This window comes from Pinus tabuliformis, chromosome 4_2 (assembly GCF_031772625.1).
Source record: "Pinus tabuliformis cultivar Carrire ecotype Pingquan chromosome 4_2, CPIR1, whole genome shotgun sequence".
NCBI classification, from domain to species: domain Eukaryota; kingdom Viridiplantae; phylum Streptophyta; class Pinopsida; order Pinales; family Pinaceae; genus Pinus; species Pinus tabuliformis.
In genome coordinates, this window is record NC_142304.1 from 1,040,448,526 (window position 1) to 1,040,474,483 (window position 25,958).

The 25,958-nt window shown below is 34.9% G+C and overlaps 1 protein-coding gene across 2 annotated transcripts; it reads right to left on the reverse strand.

Moving 5' to 3' along the window:
* Nucleotides 1-3,005: 3,005 nt before the first annotated feature.
* On the reverse strand, nucleotides 3,006-4,766 carry LOC149173167 (uncharacterized). Of its 2 annotated transcripts, XM_089427884.1 has the most exons (3): nucleotides 3,929-4,766; nucleotides 3,678-3,808; nucleotides 3,006-3,515 (listed from the first exon to the last, which is right to left on the reverse strand). In XM_089427884.1, the coding sequence occupies exons 1-3, from the start codon at nucleotides 4,523-4,525 to the stop codon at nucleotides 3,419-3,421; spliced, it is 825 nt and encodes a 274-aa protein (XP_089284010.1). In that variant the 5' UTR covers nucleotides 4,526-4,766; the 3' UTR covers nucleotides 3,006-3,418. The 2 variants fall into 2 exon arrangements, with proteins under 2 accessions (XP_089284010.1, XP_089284009.1); XM_089427883.1 differs by having other exon boundaries at nucleotides 3,678-4,764.
* Nucleotides 4,767-25,958: the final 21,192 nt, after the last annotated feature.

The following is a 25,958-nucleotide window of genomic DNA, read 5'->3' on the forward strand; positions in this document are numbered from 1 at the left end:
ATGTTTGGGTTGGGTTTTTAATGATATAGTTGTTAGTTGGTTTTTTTTGTTTTATGTAAATTGTGGGTAATGTTTTATTGTTTAAATTATATTTTTGAATGCAAAAATTTATTTAATATTTTGGAAAACCCTTAAATATTATAGATTTAACAATTTAAAAGTATAATTTTTCTAGTTTTCAATTAAATTTAACAATTTAAAAGTATAATTTTTCTAGTTTTCAATTAAATTTAGAGTAAAATTTACTAAAAACATTTACCAGAAAACCCCAAAAAAAATCACCTCTTTAATACTCTCTGAAATTGAACCACAAAAAACAGACTTTCTTTGACTTATGTGACAGGTTTGAAGAGTATCACCATCAAAATTGCCAGGACATCTGAGCTCATCCCCTTGAAATTCATGCCAAACTGATGGGTAGACTACCCTGAAAGTGAAACCATAGACACAGGTTGGCACTACATGGTTATCTCATTTTTGAGTTGGGAATGGTTATTTCATTTTTTACAGTAAAATGGCATTATACAAAGTGTAGTGTAACTATTTTATGCAGTGGTTTTTTTGGTTGAAATTTGGATTTTAAATTTTTTATGAAATTATAATGCAATTTTAAATATATAAACTTAAATGAATTTTGTTTTCAAAAAATTTTAAAATGTTTTTACAATCCAAATTTATAATTTTAACAAATTCTTTTAAACAAAATTAACCCTAAAAACCAAAACATAATCGATTTAAACTACTGCACAACTCCACTACCTCAAGTACACTTCCATTCAGTAGTCCCAATCATAGTCTGGTCCCAGAGGTATAAACTTCTACTCTTGAAAGTAGAAAGAGACTACTTTGAGTGGATTCGGCATGAATTTCATTGGTGTACTCACTCTGTAAATTACTGCACAATAGTACTTGGGTGGGTCATAATGGAGACCTAAAGTAATGCGTAGCCTATATATGGTTTTTATTTTTCATTTTTCATGGGTGTCTTTTTTATGTCCTTTTATTTTTCAGGGGTATTTTTTCAGTAGATTTGGTAAGAAATCTGTTCTTTTAAATAGTAATTTTGACTCTTATAAATTTATTTACACTAGAAACACCATTGCCCATCCTTGAAGTTAGAACTTCTTGAAATGGCAATTTCAGATTTTGATTGCTGGATAATCTCAAAGTGAAATTTCTATTCTTATTCTGAAAGGTCCATTGGGAAAGTTCTCATTTGAAGGATGAGATCCTGGTGCATTTAAAATGCTGGAAGGTACAAGTACAACCAGAGTCTAATTAGCCATTGTTTGAAACTCTTTATTCAAGTTCTGTAACATTTTTTAAACTGTTTTGTAACAAACATGAATGCATATACTTTAGAAACCTAGACAATTTAAAAAATAAATAAAAAGGAACGAGTTCCATGTATCTAAGAAGTGTGTGAATGTTGTGGTGTTGTCCCAGTAGAAGATGAGAGTTTGAGTTGCAGATCTCTCAGGCTATAGTGAGAATGAGGGTGCTTATTAAAGATGAAGTTATTTTTGAGGCCTGAGCTTTGCCAGCACCTAATCTGAAAAAATGTTTTGTATAATTGCAAGCTGCTATTTAGAATGTTCAGTAAATCATATTCTATGTCATAGTATACATTACCATGTTGCTGATGATATTGCAATATAATCAATAACATCTAGTAATCAGGTTCCATGAAAGTTGAAAGCATAGCATCCAGTAATCAGGCTCCATGTATGTTGAAATCATAACATCCAGTAATCAGGCTCCATGAAAGCTGAAATCTAGCAGGTTATTACAGGGTTCACTGTCCAGAAAACCAAAAACACTAACTCGAGAACGATCTGATTCAATATCTACAATCTACAACTGATCTACTTCATCGATCAAACAGTAATTCAAAACAAAACCTACTCAGTATCCATAACTGCACCATCTGGAACATCATCCAATTCATTTGATGAAGTACTCCAATTTCCAAACTGCCTAACATTGTCCATTGGATCCTATTAAGAAAGTTCAGTGTATTGTTGCAAATATCGTTTCTTATTGTTGAGAGTTTGAGAAGAAACTTATCAGAAATGTTGAAAATTAATGGTAAGAATAATGGCAGACCTAAAAATTCTAAAAATATTGGACAAAATAATGGGATGAGAAATAAAGTTCAGTGTTGAAAGTTGAAATTCTCATGGTTAAGAATGTCAAAAATAACTTATATGGACAAATACAGTACGAATAAACTTAAATCTAAATATTTTAAAAGTATTTAACAATAACACAATCTGAAAATTTTCAGAGAAATCAAAGGTATTTATAACATCATAGTATATGATTAATAATAATAATAAAGTGGTTATTGTCAAAACAGACACTAAATTATGTCTCAGATCTTTTTGTTTATGGGAGTAGGGATCTTTCTAAATAGAGATTTGATTCTTAAATTCATTGAAATATCCATTTTAGATTTAAACTTGTAAATTTTTAGGAAAAAATATATAATTTGACCATTAAACTTATCCTATAGGATACAAAAATTGGAAAAATATCTTAAAAAAAAAACACTGAAAATGTAATTAGAAAAATCACAAATAATAAATTCATTTTGTAATTAAATAAATAAATTTTATTTTGAATAAGCATAGCTTATGGCTGAAATAAAAGATCATTTTTTACTATACAGCCCCGGAATGTGATTCAAAAGATCAAATAAATTCATAAATAAATTTTATTTTGAATTGGTAGAGCTTAGGGTTGAAATAAGTCCATTTTTACTAGGCACCCAGGGCCAGGACAGCAAACACTTAGATGGAAATTTTCATATTTAAATTTATATGAAGCCCTAGGGTATTTGTTATGAACCACAGAAACCTGTAATTTAGCAATAAAGAACCATCAACATGGCCCTCAAATTATTCTTTGGTTCGAGTCACAAATTCTGATTTCACTTTAACTTAATCTATTTTCACTTTTCATTCCAGGCATAGAAGATTAATGGCAAGTCACCGAAGCATAAATTACAACTGACAAAATGCAACTTGCTTTCTTATTAAGCTTATAGAAACCATTTTCAGCCCTAGGTTCAGGAACGCTGATTTTGCAGCATGTCCAAACACTCATATGTCCCCCAACACAAGTTCATGAAGCCGAATGCATGTGTCAATAAAGATGCAATGGTTATTGTCTACAGGAAGCTGGATAAGTAGCTTTAGAAGAATCATGACTTCTACAATAGAAAATGAATACCTCCACAAGAAATACATGTCCCTATTTTATACTGATTTTATATCACAAGATGCAAGACAACTCATTGCACAATACAGATAAATTGAACTTAGATCACTGTCTGTAACAATGAAGGAAACAGCCTGGAAACCTCAACTGGTGGCCTCCTTTGGTCTGAGTTGGGCTCTACAAGAACTAGCAACAATCATTGTGCCAAGAAGATCTCCTCAGTGCCAGGCACACAAGGCCTCTGTGATCTCCTCAGCAGCCAAAAAGGACATCGATCCATCAATGGCACAGCCCTGATAGTATAATCAAACACTCCACCAATGAGTACCCATATGTTCAAGTCTTTAATACATTGTTATGAAATTGAAGTAGATGCTACCACTGTCACAGAATCAAGAGACTGAAACAAATTTTGTTTTCAATTCAATTTCCAGGCATAGAGCAATAGATAGTACTCTGCGAGACCACTAATGCTCTTCTCCTCAGATTTTGCACAGCCATCTAACGTTATAAAAGTGGCTTTGTTTGAATCCTGTGCAATGCACCTTTCAGGAGATATGTGCTTGAAGACAAACAATGCATGACCCTGTCCAGGATTGAATAACCAATCATGAATATCCCAGAAAACTTGCAGAAGAGCACCATTGACAGTTACAGTCTGATTGCCTCTAAAATTCCAGAGCAAACGTTTCACCCGCATAATTACCTGATCATCAACCTTAATGCTCAATTCTGGGTCTCTTGGTGCAATTGAGTGGCATTCAATAGAGATGTCATGAGGCTGATTCTCGGTCTCGTCCAACTTAGCTCTAGTGTTAAAATGCTTCTTCCCCAAGACATGCTGTTTTCTAGAGATCAAGGAGGCTTGGATAACTGAAGGCTTGGCCTTAGTCTTTCTGAAGGCCTCCTCCTTCATATCTCCCAATAACAGAACGATCTTTTCATCACACATCACTGCAACATAGAATCCTTCCTGGGGCTCAGGCCCACATAGGAATTTAGCAGAGCAGAAATCCCAGAAAACTTTAAGTCTAATTCCATCGATCTCAAAGCTCTTAGAGCCCTGTTTTCTCCAGAAGCACCATGGCTTAAGCTCTACTTTGCAAATTGATTGAACATATGGGTTCTTTTCGACTGAGACACAAAGTCCTAGGCCCATCACATTCTTGCACCATGTTACTGTCACTAGTTGACAATGGCCTGCTAATTTGGTTTGATATGTGCAATTAACCAGACTTTGGGTCGTTTTAGCTTTAGAGCCTTCCATGATTCCTGTAAAACATGAAAGAATTGGATCGACCATGTTTGCTCAGTGCTGCAAGTTGATAGAAGATATGAACAGGGGACTGCCCTGATCTAAAAACCCAATTCAATGGTTCATCCAAGCTATAAAATTCTTGTCTTGGATTGCATATCAATGGACCAAAGAGACTCAAGTGCTCCTGTTAAATAGAAAATAAAATGACCATGAGGCCAAACCTTGGACTTTGTTACTGAAAGTACACTGAGAACATTCAATCCAATCACCAATCGCCTCGAGGTGACATCCTTAAACAACAACACCAACACCTTTGTCTGCTTAAGAGGCAATAATTTAAGCTTGAAATTTGTGGGTGGCAAAAGGGAATCTTTTCTTTTTACGTTCAATCTAGTTCAACATACCACACACCTCATGTCCAACCGCCCAAAATTTACAGCGCTGTTACCAACCTGGGAATTATGTTTCAGTGATGGTACATTGTGTACAGTCCTCAAGTCTTCAATCAAGAGTTAGGTGACGTTGTTTACAATCAGGGTTTTGAGAATTTTTTTTGGTTTTTTGTTTTTTTCTTTTTGTTTTTTTTCCTTTTTTTTCTTTTCTTTTTTCTTTTTTTTTTGGGTAAGTTTCACAGTATTATATTTTTTTTAATGTCTACTATATTACATTTATTTAGGGGAAATTGAATCAGTGATTCACATCAAAGAGTGTCTTAACCCAACAACTGTCCATGGACCAATTAGAATTTTAATTTAATTATGTAATAAATTAATTATTAGATAAATGGTAGGGATTTAATCTCGAGAGAATATTTTAAACTATTCTTAATAATACATAAAAATTAAGGGTGAGATTTATTTTCAAAGTAGTTAGTATTTCTTGTCTTTTTAATTAAATTAATTAATTAACAAAATTATCATATAAAATGAGTTATTGTATTTTGGACATCTATTGTTGATATTACCAGTGTCAACCCATGGTATCGTGACAAAGATTGTTTACAAATTAAAAATCTCCATAATAAAATTTGGTGAATCTTCATGGTTAAAAATCTTGTTATATGTTTTTCTAATATATATATTAATTTTTTTTATCATTAATAATACTAATTATTATTATATAATTTAGCTAATTTTATGATTTTTTATTTTTAAAAGATATTGTTTAAAATGTATATAGTGTATATATGTTTAGCTTATATACTAATTTTTTAAAAATAATAATAATATTTTAAATAAAGTAATGGTTTAGATAATTTCAATGATTTTTCTTTTTAGCAATTTGAAATGTATGATGGAGTAAGGATTTTAATGTTTATTATGGATTGATGTCTAAGGGCATTTAACAACTATTAAAAAATTAAAACGAAGAATTTGTATATTATTATTCTTTGCAAGTATTATAGTAATCACTTGAATCATTGACTTTGCATTAATTATATTTTAATTATTAATATTATTGTATTTATATATATATATATATATATATATATATATATATATATATATTTATATTTTTTTTGATATATTGATTTTTTAATTTATATCATTTTATTTTATTGATAGAAAGAATTGAAATCTTATTGCAAAATTATAATTATTAAATTAAAAAAAATAATAAAAGAAAGCAAAGAAAAAGACAAAAAAAAATCAAAATTAAAAAAAAGGTAACTGATGGGAAAAAACTTTTTCAAATGTTTTCCCTTAAAGCTAACAAAGACACTTTTCCAAATGTTTTCCCTTAAAGCTAACAAATACTTTTTGAATATATATATAACTAATTTGCAATTGATAATTATTTACATGAACTTGTTTAATTCATTTTTACAAAAATAATGAGTAAATTATTATCTTTTTACGAAATGTACTTGGTCCTTATTAATTCATATTAAATTTGATTATTTATTATATTTTTTCTAACTTTTGGGTTAAAGCTAAATTACCATGCAACACTTATTTTATAACAATTTCCTTTATTATAATAATAATTGTAATTATGAATATTAAATAGATATTAATTACTAAAAAAGATTTGATAGGGTAAGAATTATGTAAAATTATATCAATGCATTCCCATATTGAAGATGTTACATTATGTAAAGTTATATTAAAAACAATAAAAAGATATTCATGTTAAAATATTAGAAAAAAAATATTAGTCTATTTTAAAGTAAATTTAAATTTATATTAATTCGTAGATTTTAAATTAACGCTCTTTGAATTCACATTAATAGAATCAATTTACCTATACCAATCCAATGAAATAATTAAGATAATCAACCCTTCCCACTGAGATATTCAAGATAATAGTAACAAGACCACAAAGCCTTTCAACAGATAGTGTGTCATCTATCTGAAATAGGTCAGACATATCTTTTAACCTCAACCTATGAAAGTATACCTACAAATTTATTACCTTCTTGCTCTGCATCTTGCGTATTTATGATTGGAGGAACTAGTACACTATAAATATGGACAAGGTTGTGATTTGCATGCACACATTTGATGTAGGTTATCCATATAATTGATGGGCACATCTTTAATTTCATCAAGTTCACTAGAGGATCTTGTGAAGGGAACATAATGGTATAGTAAAAAAACCTAGGCTTTAATAATGTATGTGCATGTAATGGATGGTGTTGTGGCAAAATTGTTTAGAAAGGTCTTACCACTAGTGACCCTAGAGCTAACTCTAACATTTAAAGTCCTAGGCCAACCATGAGTCAAATTATAGGAAAACAATAAGTGGCACTATCATACATATCACGGAAAACAACAGATAAAAAGTGTATAAAAAATCGGTTAACAAGCTTTTTAGGACTGTAGGAATTTGGACATGAATTAACATCTATTAGGGTTTGTAATTGGTTAGGAATTGTGATTCAATGTGTAAAGATGTTATTTAATCTAAAATCAATTAATCTAGAATTTTATTGTGCCAAGAAGTTCTCTATAACTCAATATGGGGGAGATGTTGTCACGTTTCAATGGAGATGTGATGAGTTGATGGAACCATATGTGTTACATATGATTTTCTCCTATCCAATTTTAGGGACACGATGCACATATGATGTATTAGTGAATTAATTCCAAGTTCCCTTTCTGAGTGTATCAGTTTAGTTGGTTAAATGAATGCATTCCCGATCCTTAAAGAATTTAATGATATAACTATGTTGAACTCTGTCTAGTTTTAAGATTAACATGGTAAGAAATTATAAAAAGGAATTACATGTTTTTTTTAATATTTCTTTTCTTTTTAATTATTAAGAAAGAAAGAGATCATGTCTATAGGTTGCATCTTCCATTCTTTGCAAGCTTCATTGATCAGTTGAGTGAGGGTATGAACAACTCAATACTTACTAGGAATTTTACACCTTCCCTTATGATTCCAACTATCTATAGTATAAGGATCTTTCAACTAAACTAATCAACCACTTAAATTATGCCCAAGGTTTTACTATAGTCCTAGGGTTTTTATTCTTATTGTAGCCTTCTTTGCAAAATACTTTGGCGAATTCGATGAAATCTATGTAGGTACAAATCTTTTTTAAAATATAAAACTTGAGTAAAGATTCACACCTCAAAAACTTTGATATCTTTTAATATTTAATAAATACAAATTTAAAAGAAATTTAAATCTATTATAAAATTCAAAGTTTATATAAAACAAAAATTGGTATTATTAACAATATTAATATTGTATTAATGATAGCATTAATAAATACAAATTTAAGAGGAATTTAAATTAATTATAAAATATAAAGTTTATATAAAAAAATGGTATTATTAACAATATTAATATTGTATTATAAAAAATGATATTAGATCAATTTTAAAACTTTATTTTATAAAAAAAAATCACAACCATATAAAATTACCAAAAAATTAACTATTCATTTTTTAAAATAAAAATTATAAAAAAAAGTTTATAATGAAATTAATAATATTATATAGCCTCACCATATCACATATTACATAAGAATCCACACATTAAAAGAATATATATATATATATATATATATATATATATATATATATATATAGATATTGTGGAGTAAATATAATGTATTACTTGAAAACATGAAGTATATATTAAGTTATGGGTTGACTTGTCAATAGAAAAACCAGGCCGGATCCATAATCTCAACCTTTTCAAAAGTGCATAGCACATATTTTTGCTTGTTGATATAAAAACCAAAAACTAAAAATTGGGCCACATAAGTGTGACATCCCTTGGTCAAGATACCCTCAATGTAAATAATGATAATTATTTTAAAAGGCTGATAAAAAGGGACACAAATTCCAAATTGTTTGAGGAAGGAGATTGATTGAGAGAATGGGTTGTTTAAATATCAGTCCTGGTTAGCTTAGTGGTTTTAAATGTGTCGACTGTGCCATAAATTAAATAAAAGGAGGATTTGTAGGCCCCTGTGTCCTCTAGCTCCAACCATAAGCAATAGAAATGACAAATATCTAAAGGTCGCATGGGTTGTGCTATCCAAGAGAAGTTGATTCGTGTGGAGCTGGGAAAAACACAGATAGTTAATTTGTTTGGGAGGGATTCTCACAGGCACATGCATACGTAGTGGAGGAAAAAAGGAGGCACTCTCATTCTTTCATGTGAGGTAGTGGAGGAGAACATTGGGAAAAAACACTAAGAGAGCAGTGATGAGAATTCATAGTAATCAAGCTCCGAAGAAAGTAACTAGTTGAAGTACCCTCACATAGACTTGTTGGCTGAAAGCATTACAAAGAGTAGTGGCTTTCCTATAAGGTTTAATAACCCACTGGAAGATTATGGATTAATGAACCTATTGGATTGGGGACAGTCACACGGGTGCTTGTGAGGGCTAATGAACCATTAGGAGTTTCCTTAGGACTAAAGCTTTGGTGCTTGACTCACTTATGAACCATGTGGAGAAGCGAGCTCTTTACCCATCAATAGCTTATCCACTGATGAAACTTCTTTGATGTGGTCTCTCTTCTCCTAAAAGTGAGCTGAGACTCTCTATATTATGATATCCTAGCAAGGATGTTGACTTTGTCTAAAGAATCTAAGGAGACAGAGTGGTGTGCGACTGGTGGACGAAGGAAAAGTAACCTTGTGACATCTTGATTCATCTGCCCATTTTGTTTATTTTTTTTCCTCAAAAGCACTCCACCTCAAGCATTGGAATATGGCTCGAGAGTGACAACTACAAGTAAATGTGGTTGTAGTTTGTCTATGGTTGGGTGGAGAGTTAGATTCCCACTCTCAGTTTCCATACCTCTTATAAGGTAAGGATACCTTAATGCCCTATGCTTGTGATTACTATGTCTTTGTTTATTGTGTGAAACAAATTCTATGTTAATGTTGAGGAATGTTGAGTAAGGAATGTGAATTCATGCATAGAAATGGTCCTCAATTTTTCCCTTCAAAAAAAGTTTATTCCTTTAACTATCATAAGACTATGGATTCGCATATGTGCCCTGTAAGTGTGAAGAGGTAGAAATCATTTTTTAAATGATTAGTTAGTTGAATGACTGTATGAAATGTTGTGGAAGTGGGCCTTGGTTTATAAATTGCAAACTCAGAAGGATTAACATTCATTTATATATGTTTGCGTGTGTGTGCGCACGCATGTGTGTGTGTGTGTGTGTGGTAATGGAAGAGTCCCTTAAAACCATTAGATTCAATCTTTGTACATGTGGATCGAGTGGGAGTCTAGCCTTAGTACTCTTAGGGCCTAGGCACTATGTTGAAATGGATTATGTACAATAGAACCACCATGGTCGACCCCAAGGGAAAGGAGTTAGCTCTAAACCATTCACATTTTACATATGTCTTGGAATGAATATTATGGCTCAGAGGAGCCTAGTGGTTTGAACCTCACAAACCAAGAAATTGAGTGTGATGACCTTAGGCAGAATGGGAGAAATTTGGGCTATTTAATTGTGAGATGACGTCGTTACTTTGTCCCTGGAAGTCTCAAGGGGAGAACCAAAGGGAAATTCTTGGAATCAAATCTATGGGATGATGTGGCAGTGGGGTTGGTTGAATGCCCAATGCATAATGATGTAGGAAGTTTTAGTCAAATAATACAAGCACTGTAGGATCCATAGTTATGTGGCACATGATGTGGAGGATGCAAAAAGGTATGGCATCACTCGATGATCGGGACAAGTGACATCAGCCTAGACCTTGATCCTCCAATATTTTTGGATGGAGAACACGGTAGAATGTGTGGGATTTAAGTCCCAGTATAACGTGGTGCATAGGACCATTTTAGTGGGTGTGCATGTGGTGTGGTGTGAATGTGTTTTTTCACAAGCCATGGGAAAGGCTAAGCCTTATAGCAAGGTGTGCATCACCACGTAGCCCAAAGAGACATCCCTTGTAGTTTCGATGGGGAACAATGTGGGAACCCACTGGGGTACAATGCAATAGGGTGATGTCGCTAGGGAGAGGCCACACCAACTTAATTTGCCTTTTCTAATGTATGGGAGTTCACTTGTTGGAAGAACAATAACATGGCATATGGGCGGGTCAGAAGTTGCCACTTGGCATTACATGGCATGTGAGTTGACAACCACATGAGGACCATGTGGGCACCATGTGACAGGCTTGGTACCGGGGAAGAATATCACTGGAAAAGGCCTAATTTGACCATATACATTGATATAGAAGCCATATTGGAATAAAATTTATATTGTGAGAATTGTCTCCATGAGACGAACGCGATGGTATTGTTCATTTTGAGTTTCAGAAGGGTGAAAGAAAGTGAAAAATTTAGAATGCATTTACATAACATGATAATGGGAGTTAGGTCATCATAGTAACCACCTCATTCTACCCTTAGTAAGGGCTAGGGGTTTAGTGGGGGTACATTATAGTGTGGCATCAAAGATTTTAGGTTTAATGGTTAGACATGATTGACTCTATCACATAATTAACAAGTGAAGGTTCAATGTTGGACCTTTGAAAATCTAGTAAGGATTTAAAGCCTTGTGTGGATCAATAGAAACCTAGTTTTTTGCATGTTTATTGTATGTATTATTTGGCGTATTCCATTGTGATATCTACATGTAGCATAACATTGATGATTTGACATGATTTCAATGTAATTAATATACTCACTGAAGTGTAGTGTTACGACTAGATTTACACTAGCAGATTCCAATAACAACCTAAGGTTATAATGTTTTATTATGCATTTGATGTTTGTTAATATTTAAGAGTTATGTGCATGCTTGGAAACACATAGAAGAAACTAAGGCTCCAAAAGATAGGCCAAATACCACATGAATGACAAAGAATGGTCCAATATAGAACCAACAAACCAAGGAGTGAATAGTATAATGGTGAAATATCACAACATGGGCACAAAGAAGGAAGGATAGATGAAGAGGAAAGATCCATTGGACAACGCAAAGGAGTGGACTCTCCAAATTGGATGGAAACATTAAGAAGCTTGAGAGTAGAAATAAGGAGCTATAAGGTTGAAAATGAGAGACTTGTTAGAGTGTAAGAGAAATAAGAAGAAGGCAACTCATTCATACCACAAAGCCTATCAGAACTAGAAAGGAGAAGGAAATATTTGTTGGGGATCAGCCACAAGAATATGCAACTCCCCTTCATACAAGAGGAAAGAACTAATGGGGCCAATGAGAGTAGATTGAGAAATAGGAACAAATTTTCAAGTCAAGAAACTATGAAAGGAGGCACTTTCTTAAGTACTCCTTAAAAGGATTTAAGCACTCAAGAACAATAGTGTGAGGATGCTCATAAAATGTTACATCATCATCACGATCATCATTATTATGGAAAAAGGAGGCAAAAGGAGTATGTACTAGATAATTTTAATAAGGCCAAGCCTTCTACCTTTGATGGTGAGATGAAGAGGTTATACGATGTAGAATCCTAGCTATTGGGAATGAAGGAGTTCTTCCGAATCCATGATTATTCAGAGAACATGAAAGCAAAGGTATCTAATTTTAGCCTAAAAGTAAACGTTGATATATTGTGGGAAAATATGAAAAATGTAAAGGGAATAAGAGAAGAAGAGTTGTTTTGGAAGGAGTTTCAGGAGTATTCCAGGAACAAGTATATATCTTAGAGTTATTTCAACAATAAGGCCAAGGAGTTCTATGGACTCCGATTGGGGAAAATGACTGATGAGGAGTGCACCACTAAATTCTTAGAGATACTAAGGCATGTTCCCTACCTTAAGGAAGAAAAATGAATGATTTAAAGGTATGTTAGTGGATTGCCACAATATTTCAAAGATAGAATCAAATTTGACGAGCCTAAGACATTAAAGGAGGCAATTCAAAATTTGAAACATTGTTAAGAGCAGTCTACATGTAGGCCTGAATACAAATCAGAATGAAAATTTAAAGGCAATGCCAATTTTAAAGGAAAGAGGAAAAAATAAACCAAGGGAACAAGCATGACCCTTATTAACCAAGAAAATTAGCACAGGTCCAATGTGTTAGTGTCTCCTAGTCCTACCCATCACCAGTGATCAAATGTGCTCTTTCAAAGTTTTTGTTAGGATCCTTGGTAAAATTTTTATATTTTAGTAGGTCTTCAAATAAAAAATTTGGTCACTGGTTAGGTTAGCTAGGGCATCACTACTCCTTTTACCTTCATGTTTAATGGATATCATCATGGCCAGTCATTCCTTGTTGTAAGGGTGTCATAGTCATTATGGTCATCATTCAGCTCATTTTGTCCATGTCAAGTTATCATTAGGTCATAGGGTCATAAATTCCCTCATCCCCTTTAAAACCCACTTTTCCTTCAAAAACATGCATATTTCATATTTATTCCAAAACTCTAGCCGAAATGTCTATTTGATACATAAACTCTAGCCGCTAACCCACTATCTCGAGGCATAAAATGGACCTGCATTATTCTGCAATCAGCTATCCCACATCCCCTACCCCACAATTGGTTTATATTACATGAAATATAAAATAATGCCCCATTCCCACTGCCGATTGCGATTAGTCCTACAACCTTAAGTCTTTTTTCCTGCATCGGGCCTATCTCGCAATCGGTGATATCCCACAATTGACATATATACATGAAATGACAAAGAGCGCCCCTCACTCTTTCCTGATTACGATATCCTGCATTAATCCCCACGGTTGGTCCTATTCCGCATCTCGGCTTGCAGTCCTGCATCCCAAGATATCCTGAATCCCATCTAACAGTCCTACATCCCATGATACTTCCCATCCCGCAAATACTCCTGTATCATGGCGATAGCTCCTAACAACATTAACTCCCAGCTCTTGACTGTGGTAAGTCTCGACCCCCGGCTCCCAACGCTGATAGGTCTCAGCCCCCGACTCTTGCTCCCAACTCCAGTTAATCCTGGCTCTAGCTCTCGACGATGGTTAATCCCAGCCCCCGACTCCCAATCGCAATAACATCCCGCATTATATCCCTTGGCTATGGGTCCCGTCCCGCAGTGATTAAATCCCGTAGTTGTTAAGTCTCATCGCCCGCACCAATCTAAAGTCTCGACCCCCACATAGTCCTTCCCTCGACGATAAGTCTCCTTCCAGATTGCAATACACGACCCTCTTTCCGGACCCTCCAAGATTAGTAATTGGACTTTAATAAAGTTTCAGGTCTGGGTCTGTGGTAAAGCCCAGCCGGATGCGATATTTTTATAATGGATTTAAAGGTTCTTTCAGATCCGTTTAATGTAAAATAACCTCGTAATAAGAATTCTTCCTAATCCACATGAGATTGCGATAAGGATCAACGACAGAGGAAGAAATCGGTCCCCTTGGCTTGCTTTTAATAGAAAAAATAGCAGCAAAAGGAGTCAGATTTGCACATTCGTTACAACAGTTCTCAGAACCAAATGCAGAAAAAGTGGAACAAAAATGTAGTTCATCGAACAACAGGACTAACAAAAGTGTTCATTCAGGGCCTCAGTTACACCATAATGCCCAAAACAACACCAAAATTCAGCCAAATGATATTTTTAGTAGTTTTGATCTCTTTTCATGAACGTTTTGTAACAAATCTTGAAATCTATTTCAAGATATTGTTTTCTGTAAAACATTTTATAAATACTTCAGATTTCGAAGTATTAGGGGTTGGATATCAGAGAGTAAAAGGCTTGGAGCTTGTACTCATTATCTTTTTACAAGAAATCAAAGGCCAGTTGCAACTATTATTTAGGAATTCTTGTGGTATGAGTTTGTGATCATGTTTCTCTTTTGTTAATAGCTTATATGAATGATAATCTCATCTCCTTTCCATATCTATGCTTTTAAGCTCTGTTTTATTAGGAATTTCATGTTTATGTTATTTATCTTATGATAAATGAATTCATGCTTGCCATACTCATTTTGAACCTTTGCTTTTACACCCTACACTACATCAAAAAAACCCCAAAGTATCACAAAAGCATACCTACTTTGCTCCTCCTTATATCTTGCAACTGAACCTTTGAGACCTGACCTAGTTCCTTGATTTTAACTCTTGATTCAAAAAAACCCTAAATTTCAAAATCTTACATGAGCTGAAATATCTAGCCTAAAACTTATTCTTTCTCGAGTCATTTTTGGCTATGATCATAGAGAGAGCCCTCTCTGGTTTGGTATAGCTAGCTTCCAAACTAAAATATTGGTTTGAGGTTACCTCCTTCAATCTCCTTTCTCAGCCTTGGGATATTTTGCAGGATAACACAATGTAGCCAACAAAAGTTATTCTACTCAAGAAGAAGCCAAGGGTTATGAGAAGTGTCCATTTAAGTTCTAGACTTGTGAAGGAAATCACTTCGGGAAATATTTCCCACAACACAGACACACTGGACCAAGATTGTACAATGTATATGAAGCAGAGATAGTTGATAACATGGCTCAAAATATACGTAGAATTTATGCAACAATGGATAATTGTCAAGATGATCACCAAGCAGTGATTATAGAGATGGAAGATATGCTCTGTGACCAAAACATTTCAGTTTTGATTGACGCTGGTTCAAATTCTAGTTATGTCAGTCTCCCCATTGTTGAGAAATACACATTAAATAAAGAAGCAAATGACAAGTCTTGGCTAGTTCAACTAGCCACAAGGACGAAAATAAGATTTGAACAATCAGTGAGGGCTTGCACAATTGAATTGAATAGGATGCCAACTATTGCAAATATTAATGTGCTATCATTGGGAGAATATATCATACTATTGAGTATGGACTAGTTGTACCTGCATCGAACCAAGGTAGATTATTTTGAGAAGACCATCAAATGCCTGGATGAAGTCAGAGAGTATAGAGTATTGCAAGGAAAGAACTTCTGTGAGATTAATTTATATTATTCAAGCCAAGAGAAGTTGTAGAAAAGGATACCTTTTATTTGTTGTGAAAATATCTAGCAACATTGAAGCTAATTGTAGTGTTGAGAATGATGACAATGATAGCCTGAGGAAATACCTTGTTTTAAAACAGTTTTTGGATATTTTTCTGGAAGAAATACTCAAGTTAACTCCTCATAGAGAAGTGGATTTCTCTATTAATTTTTTCTAGGAGCAACTGCAACATCCAAGGCTCCATATAGAATGAGCACCCAGAATCAGTTGAGTTGAAGCTAAAACTCATGGAGGTGTTGGACAAGGGTTGCATAAGGCCAAGGTTCTTTCCATGGGGATCACCATTTTTTTCATGAAGAAGAAGGATGACACACTCATGTTTATTCATTGATTACAAAAAAATTAATAAGGTGACCATTAAGAACAAATATCCATTACCACTTATTAATGATCTATTTGATCAATTAAGGGGAACAACAATATTCTCCAAGATTGACCTAAGATCAAACTATCTTTAGTTGTGCATAAAGACCAATATATCCATAAAACAACCTTCAAGATGAGTTATGGGAATTAAGAGTTCATGGTAGTGCCCTTTGGGATTACCAATGCACTTGCACCTGCTAGGTGCCTTATGAATAATGTGTTGCACCCTCACTTGGATAGGTTTTTCATAGTTTTTTTTAATGACATTTTTGTCTATTCAAATACCAAGAAGGAAGATGAAGATCATCTATTTGTAGTACTACAATTTCTAAGAGAGCCCACGCTTTATGAAAATCTTGGTAAGTGTGACTTCTGACAATCACAAATCAATTATTTTGGATACATCATCTCAAAAGAGGGAGTAGAAGTTGATCCATAGAAGGTTAAGGCCATCATAGAATGGAAATCCCCTAAAAATGTTGCTGAAGTTAGGTCCTTCATGTGACTGGAAATCTATTACAAGAGTTTCATCAAGAACTTCTCCAAAATTGGCCATCCAATTACCACATTGCAGAATAATGGAAGGAGGTTTGAATGGATAGTTGATTATGCTGCAAACTTCGATCAGCTGAAACAATTGTTAACTAATGCAACAATACTAAGAATTGTAAGCCTAGAAAAGGATTTTGTTGCATGCACAAATGCTTGCAAAGAGGGTCTTGTGGAGTGCTAATACAAGAAGGCTAAGTGGTATGTCATGAATCTTGAAAATTAAATGAAAATAAGATAAAATGCGTAACTCATGACTTGGAATTGGCCGCCATCATCCATGCATTGAAGATGTGGAGGCAATACCTCCTTGGTAGAAGGTTTACTCTAATGACTTATCATGGAGGGCTAAAGTATTTATTCGAATAGCCCAAGCTAAATGCAAGGCAATCTAGATGGCTAGCAATGTTATGTGAATTTGAATTTGAAATCAAGTATATAAAAGGAAAGGATAATAGAGTGGTTGATGTGCTCAGCAGAAGAATGCAAATAAACCATATAGTAGAAATCATTTCTTATGGAACTAATCTTGAAGAAAGGATCAAAATTGTTGGGTAGTAAGATGAAAAATATCAACAGCTGAAAGAGAAATTGCAGCAAGCATGTGAAGGTGAAAAGGATAAGGAATACAACCTTACCAACAATGGGATGATTAGATTCAAAAACCAAATCTACGTTCCAAATAAAAACGAATTGAAGAAAATCATACTAAAAATGTTTTATGAAAAGACATACTTTAGTCACCTAGGTTACCAAAAGACTCTTACAGCCATCAAGAGATTCTATTTTTTTCCTGATTTGAAAAGAGAGGTGGCATATTTCATATCCAAGTGGATAGAGTGCCAAAAAGTAAAGGCTAAGTGCAAGAACCCAACTAGTTTATTACATCCCATTCCCATCCCAGAATGGAAATAGGAAGTGATTTCTATGGACTTCATTATAGTGTAGCCAAATAATTATAATCAACATGATGCAATGATTATAATGGTTGATAAATTGAGCAAGGTGGCTCACTTCATAGTTGTTAAGTCTACAAATCCAACCAATGAGATAGCTCAGATTTTCATTAAGGATATTGTGATATTGCATGGAGTTCCAAAGAAGATCATCTTAGATAAAGATGATAAGTTTATTTCAAAGTTCTAGAGAGAACTATTTGCAATATTAGGATCTGAGCTAAGATTTATCACAACTTACCATCCGTAGACTGATGAAAAAATAGAGAGGATAAAAAGAGTCTTTCAACACATACTAAGGATGTATTTAATGCACTAGCCTAAGAAGTGGGAAGAATATCTTCTACTTGCAGAGTTTAGAGTTTGCATACAACAAGGGTATTATGAATCTTTGAGAGTGAGTCCATTCAAATCCCTTTATGGGAGGAGATGTAATGCTCCTATTAGTTTGAATTATCATGTAAACAAGGTCCTTATTGGGCTTGCTATGTTAAAGGACATGGAACAAGAAGTGCCAGCTATTAAACGAAATTTTAAAATGGTGCATGACAGAAAAAAGAGATATGTCAGCCAACATAGAGTGCACAAAGAGTTCCAAGTAGGGGAACATGTTTTCCTATGATTTAAATCCAAGAAGAGCTCCTTGAAATTTGTGTCATGTGGTAAGTTAAAACAATGATTTTGTGGGCCATTTGAAGTGCTCGAAATAATAGGGCTAGTGGCTTATAGTTTGGCCTTACCTGTAACAATAAAATTTCATGATGTCTTTCATGTTTCATTGCTTAAAATATATGTGCATGATGTCAATCATGTAATTGCTTTGTTTGTGTTATAGGTAGATCCATAGGGAGAGTTCCAACCATAGCTTCTATGCTTCCTGGATCAGAGGCAACTTACACTCTTGAAATTAATTAATAGAGAAAGTTAAAGTGTATTGGAGGCACTTTGGGCCCAAGGAAGCCACATGGGAAATGGATGACCAAATGTGGGAAATGCATCCTTTCCTATTTGTTGAATGAAGCAAATGAAAATACAATGTAAATTATGTACAGAGATGTGTATATAAATCTTCATATGAGAAATGCTTGGTCTGAAGCATGTTTTGCTTGTATATGTTTATTAAAAACGAAGGATGATGTTTCCACCAAGGGTGATCTGAAAATGAAACTACTTGTTTTTGCTGTTCAAGGTATTTCCATTAAATTATATGTGCAAATTGTTATTGATGTCTTGCAATTGAAACAAAGTGCTTTTGGTAAATTTCTGAGTCTTATGTGTGCAGGAGTGTTATTTCATTTTACTATTTAGCATATCAAATCTGAAAAACACAGCAAGATATAATCACATAATATAACACAGTAGCTGATAAGGCAGTTCAGCCCTCCTAGGCTACATTTGCTGGGTCTAAGGCCCCCAAATGGGCATGTCCTTGCTCTTATTAGATGCTCAAATTGGTTATATAGTGATAAGAAAGCCTAAATAGGCAAAATAAGCTGTGAAAATGAGTTCAGAACACAAAAAACAGTTAAGATTGGCTTTTGTTTCACCTCCAATGGTTAACCATAGCCTAATATAGCTCCAACACTCCCTAGGCCCTGATGGCTATCCAAGCTTCTTTGCTGAAAAAAACCTAAAGATGAGCTCTGTTGGCTATGAAACCTATACCATTGGCTTTAGAATGCTCAGAATACCCAAAATAAAATAAAAAAATCGCCCCAAAAGGATCTCCCCCGTGAAATTTATGACCTCCAGAAGTTTTCTCCAGTTTGACCTCAAAAAACTCCACTAAATGTGGAACAACTGCAGTTAAGCCCGCTAAAATTGGAACTGACGATAAATTTGGGTAGTTTGCCAAGCTAACTGCCGAGCTGACTATAACCGTCGGCTGGTTGGCACACATGTGACCTCATTCCTCGAGCGATGGATAAGGATGGCGGTTAACCTAACCACAACCGCTGGCGACTTTGTTGACAGTGACTGTTGACATGTGAATGTGTGGTGGGCAGCGGTTAAGGTGTGGTTATCACGTTGGTGGGTTGGAAGTTAACCACGCACAAATGGTGGCATGTGACCAGGACAGGGACCGCTGGTGGTCTACCCCCAACCATAAACCGTTAACACTTTAAATAGAACTGCCGAACCATATGGGTTAATAATCAACGTGCAGGGTGGACGGCCAGGCTTGTGGGCTGGTATGCGGGAGGTCTCATGATCAAATCCGGTGGAGGCCCAACAAAATTTTACATGCCAACTCAGGGCCACCTGGCAGCCTTCGGGCTTGCCATGTGTCGGCCCCTGATTGGTCCTCCAAAACATAATATTCCCATGAATATTTTGGGGAATATTCCTTGAAATAATTTTTTTATTTTTTATTTTTAAATTCAAATTTTGCAGTTTATTGGGCATTTTCAAAATGCGATAACTCCTTGAGTGTCGTTCGCGGCTACAACATCGTTTCGACGAGGCCTATCTGGTTGTTCTGGTTTCAACCAATTCTGAGCAATTCAAAATTTGAGGATTTTTTCCAGTTAGGACATGATCACCTGATCACACATCCCAAATGGGAAGCTTTTGGACCCCAAAATCTCTTTGATTACCGAAAATGAAGACGAGGAGACTAATTCTCCACTCTTCCAACCTTGGATAACTGACATCTTCCCGAATTCATCAAATTAAGCTTCTCATAAAAAGATAAATGTTCCCTTGAATTCATTGACCGACCGTTGCTAAAATTGACTGAGTCTTGATGCAAATTCTTGAAATTTGTAGAACAACAACTATATTTTGCAAAAAGCATATTGTTTCTACAATGGTCAAACTTCAAAGAAGACTTAAAATAAAGTTCACCTTGCCAAATGTTCACACGGCGAATTTTTTCTGAATGAGCCCTGTACTTGTGCCAAATCTCGACCAAGTTTTCTCGCCATACCAATCTGCCATTTTGAAACCAACATTGACCAATGCTAATGTGTGCCCTCCTTGCTTGCATGCCTTTCCTTCTCATGGAATCTTACACCACTTTGGACCAACACTTTGTTCTCTGCACCGATCGACACCAAAGGTATCTTGTGCAACCTTTTGTCATCTTCTTTCAAAGACGAATTGTTATTAGACTGAAACATATCATCATTTATATCAACAATAATATGAAAAGGAAATTGTACAAAATCTTGTTGTTTAACCATCAACAAAGTTAGATTTTGACTTGCATTAACTAGCCTTTTCAATTGCCCTGCATGGACTAAAGAAGATTCTAGCTTCTTCTTATGTGCTCTCACAATGTACTCTTTTCCATCCTTGAACAAGTGATACTTATTCTCATGGCGATGGAAGATTGCCTTTCTGTCAAATAAATATGGACTACCCAACACAACACCTGTAATGTCAAGTGGTACTACATCCAGTTCAACCCAATCAACATAATGAGCTGTTATGGCGAAGCGCAAGATGCACTTCTTTGAGACTTGTAAGTTTGCATCCTTGCATATCCACCCAAGTGGATAAGGCTTTGGATGTGGAATTGTCTCAAGTTTTAGTTGTTTGACCAAGTCTTCTGAGATGAGATTAGCTTGAGACCCACTATCAAAAAGTGTGTCTATCTTTGTGTGGTTTGAGATTATCCTCACATGAAATAGCTCTATCCTCCTCTTTTCATTTTGAGTTTCTTTGTGATAGTTTAATGTGCTAGAACTAGGATCGGTTTCTTGTACAAACTCTTTCCCCTTTATGTTCTTTAATACCATGGCGATAGTTTTTGTCTCATTACCTGATTCAGAACCTAAGTCTTGTTCAACAGTTGCCACAGTTTTTCCCTTTTCTTTGGTTTTATATTTCTCTAGTTTCAACTCCGGATGAAGCTTCCAACAATGGTCTTCATCGTGGCTTGTTTTTGAACAGTTCTTGCAAAAGAATTTCCCTTTTTCCTTTCTAGAGTTTGCAATCCTTTTTCTTCCTTTGACTTTAAAATCACTATCCTCATTTCCATCAAAAGTGTTTTTCCCTCTAGTCTTTAAATGCGTAGCTTGTACACAAACTTCGTATAGACTAGTAGGATTGAACATAAGGATAGTATGTTTAAGGTAGCTGTACAAACCACCTATATATTTCAACAAAGTGTCCTGACTTTGTAAGTCTACCCCTAATAAGAGTGCTCTTCTCCTAAACTCTCGAGTGTATTCTTGAACACTTTGTTCTTTAAGTTGTGTAAAACTTTTCCAATTCATTATAGCCTTTTGGAAATGAGCAAGAGGATAAAATTGCTTCTTAATTGCGTAAATAAATGCAACCCATGATAAAGTAAGCTTACCATGTTTTCAAATTTCATCCTTGGTTTTGGCTTCCCACCATACCAATGCTGCTCCTTCCATCCTTAATGAGGCTAACTAAATCTTGGTGTTGTCATCATGTAAGTTCTGAATCCTTAAATAAACTTCCAACTGTGTTATCCAATTGTCAAGTTTCTCTGCATTGACTTCATCATTGAACATGGGTAATTCAAATTTAACATCTAGCTTTAAAAATGGACTTTTTCCAGAAGATTTAGGCTTATGAGGTTGATTTACCGAGGTAGAGGATGATGATGTAGAGGAAGAGGATGACGATGGAGATGGTGGATCACCATTTCCTCCATGTCCTTTCTTTGAATTATCATCACCTTTCTTTCCTCCTGGAGAGCCCTCTCCTTCTTTCTGATGCTTAGACCCTTCTCCAGCCAACCTATCATTCCTTTTCTGGTATAATATTCTTACCATCTCAGTCATGTCCAAAAAATCTTTTCTAAATACGCGTTCTTCTTCTCTTGGATCCATGTCTTCAGGAACTTCTCCTTCCCTTTTAGACATATTTGAAGCTTCTTCTAAGGCTATTGAGGGTGAATCATAAGGTGGAGATAATCGCACCCTGACCCTCCTTGGTTGAGGATTATCTTGTGCTCTAACCAATTGTCCTTTCCCTCTTTGAAGCTTAAGCCTGGTAAGCATTAAAACTTTCAAAACAGTAAAAAATATCTTTGCACAAAACTAATACTCAAAACTGGAGCTCTGATACCAACTGCTTTGAAAATGAAACTACTTGTTTTTGCTATTCAAGGTATTCATTTCCATTAAATTATATGTGCAAACTGTTACTGATGTCTTGCAATTGAAACAAAGTGTTTTTGGTAAATTTCCGAGTCTTATGTGTGCAAGAGTGTTATTTCATTTTACTGTTTAGCATATCAAATCTGAAAAACACAGCAAGATATAATCACATAATATAGCACAACAGCTGATAAGGCAGTTCACCCCTCCTGGGCTACATCTGCCGGGTCCAAGGCCCCCAAATGGGCATGTCCTTACTCTTATTAGATGCTCAAATTGGTTATACAGTGATAAGAAAGCCTAAACAAGCAAAATAAGCTGTGAAAATGAGTTTAGAACATAGAAAATAGTCAAGATTGACTTTTGTTTCACCTCCAATGGTTAACCATAGCCCAATACAACTCCAACACTCCCTAGGCCCTGATGGCTCTCCAAGATTCTTTGCTGAAAAACACTTGAAGATGAGCTTTGTTGGCTCTGAAACCTATACCATTGGCTTTGGAATGCTCAGAATACCCAAAATTAAAAAAAATTCAGACGACTATTGCACCATCGTACCAACCTACAATGGAAGAATAAAATAATGGGCCACCTTCACAGATTTGGGGAATCCTAGGCAAATTAAGTGAGGTTCTGCTTCGCCTGCATCAAGTGGTATCAAGGTTATCTCATCTATTTCCCTCGAGAGCTACTTAACTCAGATTATACACTATTAGTTTAAAATTCCCATAGGTTGGGAAAATATCCTAACATAAACATCATATGGGACATTTATCCCAAAAACCTAAAACTAGCTCACAACTCAACTATACACTTGTCATTATTTACAAAAGCTCAAATGGACAAAACACCAACTCATCCAAATATCCTAATAGCCCAATGATCCAAATTCTATCTAGAATTATCATACATGGCTCTACATCAAAATCCACCAAATCCCTTATTTATGCACACTAAATGTGAGGGAAAATGAAATTCTCTTCAGAAATTACATGACCCCTTTTGAGTTGTAAGAAAAATGGTATGCCTAAGGTTGATGTTCCTACATCAGTGGATATTAATCATCATCATCATTTCCATCATCATTATCTATTATTATAGGAAAATTTACACCAATGATCCGAACTTAAATAGGAACGCAACAACTTACGGATATACTCATAAACACAGAGATGCAGTAGAAAAACACTTCATTTAATTAATAGAAAAATATTGAACTATGCTTACAAACAAAATGGAAATAAGATAACTTGGGTGATGGTAGCTTATCTCTGAGAAGAGATGTGGCAGCTACATGCCTCTGAATTGAGTTACAATGAGGCTCAAGGGCCTTTTTATTATTGAAAAATAAGAGAAAACCCTAAAAAAGAAAAACCCTAACTCGAGGAGATGTAACACCAAGAGTTTATGGGCCCCGTTTGGGTTAGTTGGGTAGCCAACTTCATGGGTTGTTGGTAGAAAAAATATATATTATAGAGCAATGGAGCACATAAAATATATTTAAGAAATATAAACACAAAAAACACATAAAACAAGAGAGACACAGATATACGTGGTTCACCCAATTTGGGCTACGTCCACGGAGAAACAACCAGTCCTTCCTTTTATATTATCCAGCAAACTAAAGAGATACAACCTACAACAGATCCACTGTAATTCCCTCTTCACTCTCACACAATCTCCTCTCTCTTTCTCACTCAGAATACCAATCTACATAGACGCAATACAATTCCCTCATATATAGCGAGGGGTTGCCTTCTAGGGCAAAAAACCTTAAATTAAACATAACTTCTACCGTTAGATCTCTGCCTAATGAACGACCTAGATTGACTATGAAATTACAACATTTTACAAGGCAATTTTACATCTATTTTTAGCTTCGGGGGTGTTAGCGCTCAAATCTGCCTCAGGCTGAGGAAGGCAAAACTCGAGGCAACATCATACCACGCTCAGCCTCGTAGCTAGCCCTACGAAGACAGGAGAGGGCTCTCTCCAGGTCTATCTCGGCAAAAAGTTTTCAAAGGGGCTGAGATGACCAATAAGGAATACTGATTTTAGGCTAGTAAATTGATAAGAAAAGGGGATTTAATGGATGATGGGGTTTTCTGGGCTGCATGGGGCAAAGAAACAACTTGAACAGAGAAATATAATCAAAAACACAGATTATCTCATGAGGCAAGGTAGGCAAGAAATTTAACAATTAAATTGAGATAAACGGAATGGCAAGACTGCTGAGAAGTCAACAAGGGCATAGAAGATGGATCCTTGTCAAACAGAAGAAAACATTAACTATGAATACTTCCTCAAGACAGAGCAAATAAATTGAATTCTGCCTTTCTCACTTAAAAGTATTCAACAGAAATGATTATGAGATGAAATGTAAAACATTACAAGCTACACATGAAACATAGGAAAAGACAAATGTTAAATTTCATACCACAGGAATCTCAGAAGCCAGAGCTGTGTATTTTCATTAAAATCTCTGTCAAAAAGCTGTACAATGAAACTTTGTTTTCCTCCACGCACACCTCTCAGAACTCTTCTCTCCTCTCTCACCTACAAATGTTTTTTAATACAATAAAAAGCTCAGGAGAAAACCGATCCATGAAAGGATGGAACTGTTTCAACTGACATTATGAAAAATAGTAAAAAGCCACTCATCGGTTCCTAAAGAACAGCGCTACATTTTCTGTGACCAATACAAATGCGGAAGCTGTAGTGTGAACCCTCCAAATCATAACTGAAGACTAGGATAAGCAATCTGTTCCTATTTTTCTGCTCATGATCGATGTCTTCTTTCAAATTTTGTCTTTGACCTGGACTGCCACGTTATACTTTCCATTTCCTTTTGCTGTTAGACCAAAATATCATTGAAATGTGGAGGTCGCCTTTTGACAAGCGCATTGCAAATCAAGCCATGTTACCATTTGAAACAAAACCATTTTTACATACAATAAATAGACCAAAAACCTTTCCCCTACAGGTCGATGAAAAATAATGAGCTGTTTCAACTATAATTGCAAGAATAGAAAGAGTTATCCATTTTTCCTAAAAACAGAGCATCGTTTCCCTTGAATTCCTCTGATGGCCAATTAAGAGATAAACACTGGAGCGCAAATCCATTTGGATTATTAACTGAAGTCATAAATAGACTGC